This window comes from Callithrix jacchus, chromosome 3, assembly GCF_049354715.1.
Source record: "Callithrix jacchus isolate 240 chromosome 3, calJac240_pri, whole genome shotgun sequence".
NCBI lineage: Eukaryota > Metazoa > Chordata > Mammalia > Primates > Cebidae > Callithrix > Callithrix jacchus.
In genome coordinates, this window is record NC_133504.1 from 185,345,200 (window position 1) to 185,358,039 (window position 12,840).

A 12,840-nucleotide genomic window follows, 5' to 3' on the forward strand; every position below is an offset into this window, starting at 1 on the left:
TATCATGTCCACATTCAAGGCAGGAAGAAGCGGGAGGGTTGAAGGGCCACTCTAGCTCAGTGTCCCCCTTTCATCACATACACAAAAAATGCTTTCCCAAAAATATCTCCATCAATCCTCTGCTTAGATCTCAGTGATTAGATCTGGGTCACAAGGTCATTGCTGGCTGCACAGTGGCTGGAAAGGTGGAGAATACAATTGTCCAGATTAATTAGATTGGTAGTTCCCAAAGTGCAGTCCCATAACCATCAGCGCCACCTAGAAACTTCTTAGAATTGCAAATTTTTAATGCCTCCTTAGAAACTCAGGTGAACTCTGGAGGTGGTACCCACTGATCTATCTTAACAAGGTTCCAGGTGATTCTGAAAATGCCACTGGATTTGATCAATTATGACTTTTCTGGGGATGGGCAACTTATCATTCATTGCCTGGGGCTGGCCACAGTGATCCCTAAAGAGAGCTGGGGGTTTTTTTTATCAAGAAAGAAGGGAAAAGTTAGCCTGGCTGAGCAAATAGCACCCCCAATGTGTTGTTTCATTGTCTTCATGATGGCTGGCAAGGCAGGTGCCACTGTCCTTGTGCTTTTGGCAAGGACACTGACACTCCTTGTCTTTGCCGTTGCAGCAATGCTTTGCCCGTTTCTACCCCAGTGGTACACTTTCAGCAGTATTACCCTTTGCAACTCTCTCCGAGTCTGGTGGTGAGACACCACTTTTCAAGGATGTACCTCACCTCTAATCCAATCACTCTGCCAGCCCAAGCAGTTCTTGCAGCTTCTTCAGATGGAATGGGTTCAAGATCAGAAACCAAGGGTGCCCATCTGGTGTTCCCCAAACAGGGCAGTTTGCAAGGATGCAGGACTTCCCAGGCTAAAACCAGAAAGATCCCAAGGAAACCAGGACAAGATGGTCACCCAAAGTAACCACTCTTCAACCCTCTATCATCCCCCCTCCAACTCTTCCTACTCTGGGCAAACAGCCTCAGGCGACAGTGTGATTCTAGGACCCATTGTTGGCTTGGCATTTTCATTGACTGAAGCCATTTTAATCTGTTTATCAACCAAGTGTTAACTTTCAGCTTATTCCAAGTGTCTCCTTTTAGGTGCTATTACGTAGGTGTAAGTGTAGTAAACCCCAGAGAAATGCCAAATTCACAGGAACCACAGGCTGTGTGCTCACAGTCACCTAAATCCAATCTAGTCCAATAAGCAGACAAGCATTCATTAAGAGCCTTTTTGCCCCATACATTCTGTTAGTTTCCTCAAAGGAGCCCACAATTTTGTAGGGGATATGGATGAGTGGGAATATTTACGATGTGATAACACTAATTTTTAAGGTAATAATGGCTTTTGGCATTTGACCATTTGCTCAGTAATTAACACCTTCCTCCAGTTAGGAGACAAGATGGAGAGGAAGGCTGATGGAGAACCAAGTCTCATCTTTAGAGTGATAAAGCGAAGGACCGTAACTCAGGAAGGCAGGAATCATGCGCTCCTTAATGCTGAAGCCCAGAATTAGCTGGACTTTTCCACCTGACCAATGTCAAATCTGGACCCCATAGACGTCTCCACATGGCAGCTGGTCCTGAAAAGCTTCTGGCAAGAAGGAGCCGAAGAGAGGTCATTGCCAGAAGTCAGACAGACTCCACAGAGAGGGCACAGTGAACATCAATACGCCAGTCCCATTTCTTTTCCAGTTCACCGCTGGGATAACGTGTACCACCTTGGATGGAGCAAGAGGCCACCGATATGTAGGGCAATATCCCAACTGGTAGGAACCAGAAAAGAGGGAGGGGACTGCTCCTCACCCCCCAACACAAAGAGCCAGCACTTTCTGAAAGATTGTAGTGTGCCAGGCACAATTCTGAGCTCTTTATGGAAGGTAGGCTCCATTTTCCCTGTTCTACAAATGAGAATGTACCTCACCTCCAATCCAGCCACCTCAGAGGCTAAGGACACACTGACTGGGTGGACCTAAGCAGTCTGACTCAGGAGCAAGTTCCCCACAAACTGTTAGGTGTCTGCAGAAGGTTCAGCGTTACCTCTAAGGAAAGAAATGGTTAGTTGGGGGTTGGGGAAAAGCTTCACAAGAGAGCAAGTGTATGAGCTGCATGTCGAAGGCCAGTGAAAAGTCTTTCCCAAAATAAGGAGTGTTGGAGAAACGGTCTTGCAGGCAAGGGGAACAGCAGCACAAAGATATGGCAGCGTGTGGCAGCTGGTACCTTCAGGGAACCCGTGATGTTCATTGCTGATTTGAGGTCCTGACAGTGGTACCTGCCCTGTGGGGACCTCAGGAGCTTCTGGATGGGATATGTGCATTTCCCAGCATGCTTCTGGTTACATAACAAGCTGCAGTCCAAGCTCATTGCTTTTTTCCTCTTCTCTGACCTTTGGTGAGTGAGTAAGAGGTGAAAATACGGAATTTCTTTCTTGGCAAGTTATTCTGACAGGAAATAAATCTGAGTCAAAGAACCAAGGTTTTAGTAAGTTAACCATTAACCCTGTCTCTCTATTCTAAGCACGTTAGGCATGTGATCGCATGCAGGATTCTGACCTTGGCTTGGCAGGGGCACCGCTCAACATAATTATCCTCCATTGCCTAAGTTTAATATACAAGGAACTAATTGTATTCATTTACTTCCTCACATTCTTGCTTCCATTATGTGTGGTGAACTAATCAATTCGCTTCATTTTTTCCTAAATAACATGTCTTTTCTAGTTATTGGAAACTGGCTGTAATTCAGTCTAATTCAAAAATATTTACCGAACACTTATTATGTACCAGGAGTTGTGTTTGGCGCTATGAATACGGAGATTAGTTCAGTCAATCATTCATTCTGTTAATGAATATTTATTGAACACTAACTGTGTACTAAACACTGTGCTGAGTGCTAAGGGTACAACAGAAAATAAACATGGCCCCTGAAGTCAGGGAGCTTAGAGTGTAGTAGGGAAAAGTGAACTTAATGAAATATACAAAGGTAAAATTATACAAAGCCGTGTATTTTGGGGGAAAGTTCCACAGTGCTATGAGAGTGTTTCGTAGGGAGCCAGACTTAGTCTGGAGGGTGAGGGTAGGCTTCTGGGGATGCAGAGAGAATAAGGGTAGGGCCAGCAGGAGAGCACTAACGGCCTGGAAGTGGCTGCTCTCACGTCTGGTAGTAGGTGATGGGAATAAGCAGGGAGGGGAGGCAGGAGAAGCAGCTGGAACCCTGCATTCTTGGGGAAGGATTTGCTCTTTCCCCTGAGAGCAATGGAGCGGGCATCGGAGGGGAGGAAGCAAAGCACAAGCAAGATCACTCAGCTCCTCACACATTTCCCTGAGTGGAAGAGTTGGGTGAGGATGTTGGGATGCCACCATAGTGGTCCAGGAGACAGAAGATGGTGGGTTAGACCAGAGGAGTGGCCATAGGGGTGGGTGGGTGTGAGAGACAGTGCACAGATGACGTGGAGCTACCCAGTGAAAGATTGGATATGGGGGAGGGGGAGAAAGGAGTCAAGAACGAGTCCTGGGTTTTGTGTGGGTACGGTCGGTGAATGTGGAGACCACTCATCCTCATTCTGCTTTGGATCTGTGGAGTTCACAGTGGCTTTGGAACCTCCATGAGGACCCATGGGGCAGGCATTAACACCTACAGACAAAGCCAGAGACACACTGAAGATTCACTGCCAATTGGGTGGTCATTGCAGCCTTTGGAGCCCTTGACAAGAGAATGGTTATAGGACAAAGGCTTGACAGACTCCAGTATTTACCGCCTGGGAGGACAAGGCTGTGTGTGCAGAGGGAAGTGAAGTGTGGAAGGCAGCACTGAGAGAGCGGACAGGTCAAAGGAGGCGAGGATGCCATGGGATTTACCGGCAAGGCCGTACGTTGTTGGCCTGTCTTGGTGTAGGGAAGCAGGTAGAAGCCAGGCAGAGTGGGGTGGAGAGTGAAGCAGCAGGAATGCAGAGCCCCATCAGGAAGCATGGTGTGAAGGGAAGGCTTGAGATGGGCAATGTGTGTGATGGGGAGAAAATGGAATGTGCCGCAAGTTCCCTTGTGGATCCATTCAAGGATGGACAGCTGGTCTGGCAAGTATGGCACACGTGACCCAGGAGCCTTTGGAATAGGCGGGTGGGGAGCTAGGTAAGGATATTTAAGGGGCAATACAAGCTTTAGCAAATCTGACTCGTGTCCTTTGTTTTTTTTTTTCTTTTGCAGTCAACTTTGACCATTTTCAGATTCTGCGGGCCATTGGTAAAGGGAGTTTTGGAAAGGTAAGAATATGAATGCCTAGACCACTGGGCTTAAGTGTGTCTGTATATTTGTGTGTCTGTGTGTTAGTTGCTGGGCACTGGGGATATCCTGTTTGACAGTAAGATTTCGATTTGACAAATTTGGAATGCGAAAAGAAGTCTAAATAGTTTCCTTTGGGTCCGGTGTAATTTTACTCTGAAAAATTACATTACCACGACAGCCCTGGCTTAGGTGAATTACAGTGGCAATTATTTCAAGATTGCCACTGCCATTTGTTCCTTGAGAATCTAAGTCAGGAAAGTAGGGAAAAAAAACCCATAAACCTCACAAAGGCAGCTCTTTCTAGCAATGTAGACATTTATTGTTTTGGAAAGTTTGTGATCTTTGACTGTTTTTGGTGAAAGGGTGTAGAAGACTAGAAGATGGCAGGAGTTTTTAGAAAACCAAAATATTCCCCCAATCAAGCCCAGTCTGTTCTCACATACTCAGAAATTTTGAGGGTGCAATAATTGCTTTGAGAATCTACTGAATGCCAGATATTCTGTTACATTTTTTTCAGAACTATTGTTCTTTTTATTTTACAGATGGAAAAGCTTAGATGTAAAACTTAGTCTGTGCAGCTCAGAAAGATGGAGCAGGGGCCACATAGGCAGGAAGTGTCATAAGTGGGATTTGAACTGAAGGCTGACCAGGCACCTGCTATTTCAGCAACCCACACACTCTTGGTTAGACTATTTAAAACTCGCAGAGCTACACGAGACATGTGACCTAAGAAGCTGGATAGACCAAGACAACCTCCTTCCCTCCTTTGCTGCATTTACTAACCCAGTCCATGTGTACTAATTGAATGCAAACCCTGTTCTAGGCACTGCTTTAGACTCTGTCATTCCGGAGTAACCAAAACAGACCCAGATGTCTTTTCTGGTGGGGCTTACATTTAAAACACGAGAGAGATGAGAAACATAATTATACACCTTTATGGTACATTAGATAATGATAAGTGCATTAAAATACGGTAAGCTAAGGGGAACGTGGAGTTATGGGAGAGTGGCAGGGAGAAGCTGCTATTTTGTAGAGCTGAGCTATCAATAGGGTAGCCACTAACCACACGTGGATATTTAAATTTAAATTAATTAACATTAAGTAAAATGATAACAATTCAGTTCCACAGCACACTGGCTGCATTTCACATGTGGCCAGTGGCTACTGTATTGGAAGCTCAGGTTATAGAGCAGTTCCATGGCATAGATGGTTTTGCAGGACAGTGCTCTCATACAGGGTGTCAGGGACATCCTTGATGATAAGATGGCATGTGAGCAGAGACCTGAAGGAAGCGAAGGAGGAAGACAGGCAGGTTCCAGGAGGAGGGAACTTTCAGTGCAGATTTCACAGAAGGGAGTGTGCTCTGTGTCTTTGAGGGGCTTCCAGGCTATGGGAGTGGTGCAAGGTGAGGTCAGTCAAGTCGGCGAGGCCCGGATCGTGGAGGACTTCATCTGTACGGTAAAGGCTTTGGCTGTTTCACAAAGTGAGAAGAGAAGGATAAGGGGGTCCTGGGGGAGCAGTGGCACGATCTGTTTGTAGAAGTTCATAGAAGTTCACTTTGGCTGCCAGTGCAGAGAATAGCCTGGGAGGGGCCACAGCAGCAGCAGGGAACCCTGTGGGGAGAAGAGGTGGTGGCCTGGGGCATGTGGCAGTACTGGGACTGGTGAGAGAGAGAGTCAGATTTTGAATATATTTTGAAAGTGCCACCAAATCAAGTGGTCCATAGGTAGGGGGGTCTCTGCAGTAGCCCAGAGGCTGTCTGATGTCATCACAGGTCTGGACACTGTTCATCCACCCGTTCCACTTCCCTCAGTGGGATGAGATTTTCTCCTCAGGCTTCCTACCTAATGGTTTAGAGGTTGCCGAGTTCTGTGTATCACATCTTCACACAACGGCTCCTCACTTCTGTGACTTTGTTAGAGAAGGACTTCCCTCCCGGAACCTCCCAGCCAACTCCTTCTGTTTCATTGGCTATAATTGGTCGCATGACGCCCCTTGCTGCTGAGGATGCTGGGAAACTAAGCATCTTCAATTTTCAGCCTGTAGTTGGGAGACAAGTTCTCCCAGTAGAGTAGGGCAGGAGGACAGCTCGGGTGGGCACACAAAAGCGCCTTTGGGAATATCCAATATACTAACCATTCTTGTGCTCGCTGCTTGGGAGCAAAGTTGAGTAAGACGTGGTCCCAACTGACCAGAAACTCATCGTCTGATGGGGTAGACAGTTGTATGGACCGGTATGTTCAGTGATCAGCTCTATTCCCGGGAAACATCTCTTCTTCCATGGGAAGTATTTTCTGATGATTTCTGCTTTTCTTTTGCTTATGCCGCCCTTCTTACAGAAGCGTTTCTAAACATGTTTGGGATTAATTCACTAAGCAGAATGGTATTCAGTTGTGCTGAGTTCTGCAACTTTAATTTGTCTTTTCCACACAATCTGGACTTCACTGCAGGGACACGCAGGCACCGTAGAGCTTCCTGCCTTTTCAGAATCTCGTTCCTGAGGTCCTCCACATGCACATTTAACAGTGTGGGTCATGGATGTTGTCGAGTGAATTGGGTCACTGGATAATTTAGCAGAAATTCACTGGGCCACTGATGGGACCATGTGCTGCAGTAGACATTGCTTTCTTGACGAGACTTGGAACTTCCTGAGGGCAGGAATCTTGTTTAGAAATCAGACATAAAAAAAAAAAAACCGTAAATTATGATACAGTATGTGATGGTTAATTTTTTGTATCAACTTGGTTAGGCCATGGTGCCTAGATATTTGGTCAAACTTCAATTTAGATGTCACTGTGAAGGTATTGTTTTAGATGAGATTAATGTTTAAATCAGTAGACTTTGTGTAAAGAAGTTGATTCTCCACAATGTGGATGGGCCTCATCCAACCAGTTAAAGACCTCAGGAGAAAAAGGCTGACTTCCCCTATTGAAAGAGGAATTCTGCCTCCTGGTGGCCTTGGGACTGGAGTTGCAGTATCAACTCTTTCCTGGATTTCCAGCCTGCCAGCCTGCCCTGCAAAAGTCAGAAGTCAGATTTGCAAGCCCCCACAATTGTGCCAATCGGTTCTTTAAAATAAATCTGTCTGTCTGTCTCTGTCTGTCTGTCCATCCATCCACATTCTGTTGATTCTGTATTCTGGGGAACCCTGACTAATACATGGCACAATTGTGGGACAAGAGCATGTGCAGGCTTTAGCCCAGGTTGGGGAGAAGATGGGTTCTAGAAAGAGCCAAAGAGAAAAGAGTTCCCATGTACAGCAAACTGTTACACACTAGTTTACTCTTGTCTCCTTGGTGCTTTTGACTCTCTGCAAATGATTATTCAGAAATCGTGTTGTAGATCTGACAGGTGCCACTTTGCATCCTGGTGAGCCTCCCATGCCTGCTTTTATTCTGGAGCCCACGCATCACACCAGCGCCTCACTTCCTCCTTCTCACACTTCCTGGTGGGTCAGGAAGGGAGGATGTTTCGTTCTCCAGGCCTGCACTGAATGGTGAAGACTTAAAATTTCCCTTGTATGGTGAGAGGAGCCACATGGTCCTGCAGACTGATGAACAGAACTCAGGGCCAGTTCACAGATACACCTCTCAGCCCTTCCTCCTGCCTCCACTGTCTTCCCACAGGCCCTTGCTCCCAGCCTGCTGTCCTCTCTGCTTGGCACTCACACTATCCCTTAGCATTCCCTGCCTCCAAACTGGCCAGCGTGAGGACCTGGACTCTAGGTCTTCTATTTCCTTTCTTACCTGTGCTACCTAAATGGAAGGAAGTGCCAGGATAGCCAGGACCAAGCTCCCAGAATCACTAGAGCTCCAGGGGCCTGAAGCTGCCCATTGGTCCCTGCTGCCCTCCCAAAGGTGGACCCAGGTGCTCCCACTACCTTCTGGATTTGTCTTTTTCTCTAGAAGGTGGATCTTTGCAAAGCTTTCCCTTACTTCTGTCCCTGATTTTCCATCATTCATGCTGGCTTCTTCCTCCATTGGCACCCTTCTAAGAAAATGTCTCCAGTGAATAGCTTGCATTCTAAACACCCATTCCTGCCTCACCCCCCGCCGAGCCAGGATGTTGCGGTGCAAATGACTTTTCTCCCCCTTGAAGCAAGTTCACCATCTATTCCTCCACCTACTCCCCTGATCTAGCTGGAATTGGGCCCTTGCTTTGGAGAGGTTTCCAGAGGAGTGACCAGTTAGTGTTTATAAGGAGGAGCTTATCCTTACGTAATATCTTGGACAGACACAGATTTCCCTTGGGATAATTACCGCCACTGGGAAGTCAGCACAGCAAGTGCTTATGAGAATGCAAGGCAGCATGGTGCAGCACAGAGCGAGCAGTTTGAGAACTACACAAACAAGGATTCAAATGCTGTTCATGGACGCACTTTGAGCCTCTGTGTCTTCCCCTGTAAAATGGGCATATTGGTGACTTCTGATTGGGCTGTTGTGAGAGGTTAATGTGATGGTATAGTAGAGTGTCTAGCACAGAATCCAATCTGATATGCAATAAATGTTGCTTGCCTTATTGCTCAAGGCTCTTTTTCCCCTAGGCAGCAGGGAGTGAGGAAGGGAGACTTTAACTGAATGTGCTTTTTGGCAGTGTGTGGCGTGAAGAGTTCTGGCTTGGAGGGGCACCTGTCTGGACACAAATATGGTACTGGCAGAAGCAGGACTGTTGTATATACTTAAGTTCCCAGAACATCTCACCATATGACATCTGTCACTGCTGGTAAATGCTGGGATAAGGGCTGGCAAGACTCATGATCTTGCATGACACCCATTCTTCTTGGAAACTGCACAGCTCTGGGCTCAGCACTGACATTGTCTTTGTACTTTCTCTAAGTCTGTGTCTTGTCCTCTTGTTGGAAGTTTGTGTGGAGCTGATATAAAATCAGGCAGCTTAGGTTCATTTGTTAATTTACTTATCCACTCGTTCATTCATCTATGCATCCACCCATCCATCCATCCACCCACCAACCCATCCATCCATCCATCCATCCATCCATCCATCCATCCATCCATCCATCCATCCATCCAACATATGGAGGACCAATTTACTCTGGGCCCTATTCTAGGTACTGAGATTACAAAAATGAACCAGATATGGTGCCTGGCTTTTAGGATCTCTCAGATACATGCAAGAGGCAAAGAAGAAAACAGATCATTAGAGTCTACTCTGAAAAGCATGGTAGGGGAGGACCCCCCATAGTGTATGGGTGTACAGGGATGGAGTGGAGGATGCCTAATTCAGACTTCAAAAACTGTGATGCTCTTGCTCTCAAGGGCAGGGTTGACTGGATACCCATATGATTTTTTCCCATCATTTTAGTACGAAAATGTGCAAACACAGTGAAGTTGAAAGAATTTTACAGTAAGCACCTATGTCTTCCACCTACATTCCCCATTAACATTTTACCAAACTTAGGTTATGAAATACTTATCCTTCTGCCCACACATCAGTCCGTCTTATTTTTTGATGCATTTCATAGTATATTGCAAATGTCTTTACATTTCCCCTTAAATATTTCAGCATAGAGACTTGCTTCTAGTTTTTCTTTTGCTTTCTTTTTTACTCCATGCCTTCCCATGGCAGTAATTCTTTCTTGGATGTAAGATGGACATACCACAGAATTCACACATCTTCAATTTACATCTGTTGACTTTTGAGAAATGCATACATCTGAGTAGCCTAAACCCAAACCACAACACAGAGTGTCACCACCCAAAAGTCCCCTGTTGACCCTTTACAGTCAAAATGTATCCCAAATGCAACTACTCCATCCATTGTAGAGTTCTCTGTTCTAAAATTTAGTATAAAATGGAATCACTCAATATATACTCTTTTGTGTAAAGCTTCATAACATTTTGAATTTTATGTAAGTTTTCAGCATAATGTTTTCTGAGATTCATTTATGTTGCTTTGTATCAGTATTTCGCCCTTCTTATTGAGGAATAGTATTCAATTCCATTAATATGTCACAGTTGGTTAATCCATTTTCCTCATGATAGACTTCAGGACTGTTTCTAGTTTTTATTATTTTGTAAAAGGTTACTGTGAAAATGTGTACAGCAGTCTTTTTGTGGACATATGATTTTATTTATTTGGGGTAAATATCTAGGATTGGGAATTTCTGGGTCATAGGTTAGGTGTGTATTTAATTGTATACAAAAATGCCAGAAGATTTTCCAGCATGCCTGTACCATTTTATTCTCTTGCTAAGAGTTCCGTTTGTTTCACATCCTTGCCAACATACGATGCTATCAATATTTTTAACTTCAGCTATTCTGATGAGAGTTTGGTAGGCTCTCAATGTGATTTCAACTTACACTTCCCTGATGACTCATGATGATAAGAATTTTTTCATATGCTTAATGGCCAGTTATATATCTTAATGGACAATTATAGAAATTTTGTGAAGTGCCTGTTCAAAACATTTTGCTATTTTTTTTTTGTAAAATAGGTTGTTTGTCTTATTACTGAATTATGGAATATGTATCTGGATACCAGTCTTTTGTCAGACTATTTTCAACCAGGCTGGTCTACCTGTTAATTTTATTAGTGGTGTGTTTTGGTGCATGAAAGGTTTCCATTTTGATGAGATCTAATTTGTTGGGTATTTCTGCTTTTAGAGTATTTGTTTTATACAATTTGTATAAGAAAACCTGGCTCACCAAAATATACTCAATTCACAGAGATACTTTCCTATGTTTACTTTCTAAAAGTTTTGTAGTTTCAGCTTACAGGTTTAGTCTGTCATTCATCCTGAACTGCTTTTCTGTGTGGTGTGAGGTAGGGCCAAGTTCGTTTGTTTTTTCTTCCTTCCTGGTACGGACATCAATTTCTTGAAAAGGATTTGTTTTGTTTATTGGATTGGATACTAGGCTCTCTAGAGGGACAGAACTAATAGGATATATGTATATACGAAGGGGAGTTTATTAAGAAAATTGCCTCACATGATCACAAGGTGAAGTCCTACGATAGGACATCTGAAAGTTAAGGAGCAAGGAAGCCAGTAGTGGCTCGGTTCCAGTCCCAAAGCCTCAAAACTAGGGAAACTGACAGTGCAGCCTTCAGTCTGTAACCAAAGGCCTGAGAGTCCCTGGAAAACTACTGGTGTAAGTCCAAGAATCCAAAAGCCAAAGAACTTGGAGTTTAATGTTCTAGGGCAGAAAACATCCATCACAGGAGAAAGATGAAGGCTAGAAGACTCAGCAAGTCCGTTTCTTGCACCTTCTCCTGCCTGCTTTTTATAGCTGTACTGGAAGCCAATTGGTTGGTGCCCACCCATGTTGCAGGTGGGTCTTCCTGAGGTGGGTCTTCCTCTCCCAGTCCACTGACTCAAGTGTTAATCTATTATGGCAACACCCTTACAGACATACCCAGATACATCCAGAACCAGTATTTTGCATCCTTCAATCCAGTCAAGTTGATGCTTAATATTAACCTTCACAGATTGCTTTGGGATTCATAAGAAAAATGAGAGGATTTGTATGTCTTCTTCTGTACTCTCTGTTTTGTTCATTTGACCTACTTGTTGATCATTATGCAAGTACTAGCCTGTCTTAATTACTGCAGGTTTCTGGTACATCTTAAAATCAGGTAGCGTTAAGTCCTCCACATTTATTCTTTTTCAAGATTGTTTTGGATGTTCTAGAGCATTGATTTTCATACACATTTTTGAGTTGCTTATCAATTCTGCAAAAATCTGTACAATTTTTTGCACAGTTTGGATTACAGTTGGTACATTTTTTGTGCAGTTTGGATTACAATTGCACAGTTTGGATTACAGTTGGTACAGTAAATCCATATATCAGTTTGGAAATAATTATATCTTAAGAGTAACAAGTCTTCTAATCCATGGAGATGATATATCTCTTTACTTCTATTTATCTTTATTTTATTCGGTATCTAAAATTCTATTTTAGTGATGTTTTGTCATTTTTAGGGTAGAGGCTTTGCCCTTTTTTGCACTAATGTTTTTTCTAAATAGTTCATGAAGTTTTCTGGGAAGGACAGGGGGAAGACGCTATTGTAATGAAATTTTAGTTTTTAATTGTTTACTACTAGATATAATAAATACAATCAATTTTTTATCTTAATCTCATACCTTGAGACCTTGATTATTAAATAATTAGTTGTAATAGTTGTTTTATAGTATTCTGGAGATTTTCTGTGTCAACAATCATTCCATTTGTTAATAAAAGTAGTTTTACCTACTTTCCCCTTTATTTATGCTTTTAAAATCTTTATTGGAGTAGCTAAAACCTGCAGTACAATATTGAGGAGAAGTCATGTGAGCAAGCATCCTTGCTTTGTTCTTAATTTTAGGGGAAAAAAAGTGTTCAGTTTTTCATCATTAAGAGAATGCTTATTTCTAAGTTTTTCAGAGATGCTCTTTATCAAATTGAGCAACTCTTTTTTCAGTTTTAGTTTTCTGGAAGTGTTTTATCATGTCTTGTTGTTGAATTCTATCAAATACTTTTTCTGCATGGATTGAAATTATCATATATTTTTCTCCTTATTCTGTTACTATGCTAAATTACATTGGTTAATTTCCAAATTTTAAACC

The 12,840-nt window shown here is 43.5% G+C and overlaps 1 protein-coding gene across 2 annotated transcripts in view; it reads left to right on the forward strand.

Moving 5' to 3' along the window:
• The window catches only part of STK32B (serine/threonine kinase 32B), a 446,518-nt gene that overhangs the window by 91,998 nt on the left and 341,680 nt on the right, over nt 1-12,840 (forward strand). For both annotated transcript variants that reach the window (XM_002746002.5, XM_078368001.1), the window contains exon 2: nt 4,200-4,255. In XM_002746002.5, coding sequence (XP_002746048.2) covers nt 4,200-4,255 — 56 coding nt within the window. The remainder of the gene's footprint in view (nt 1-4,199; nt 4,256-12,840) is intronic.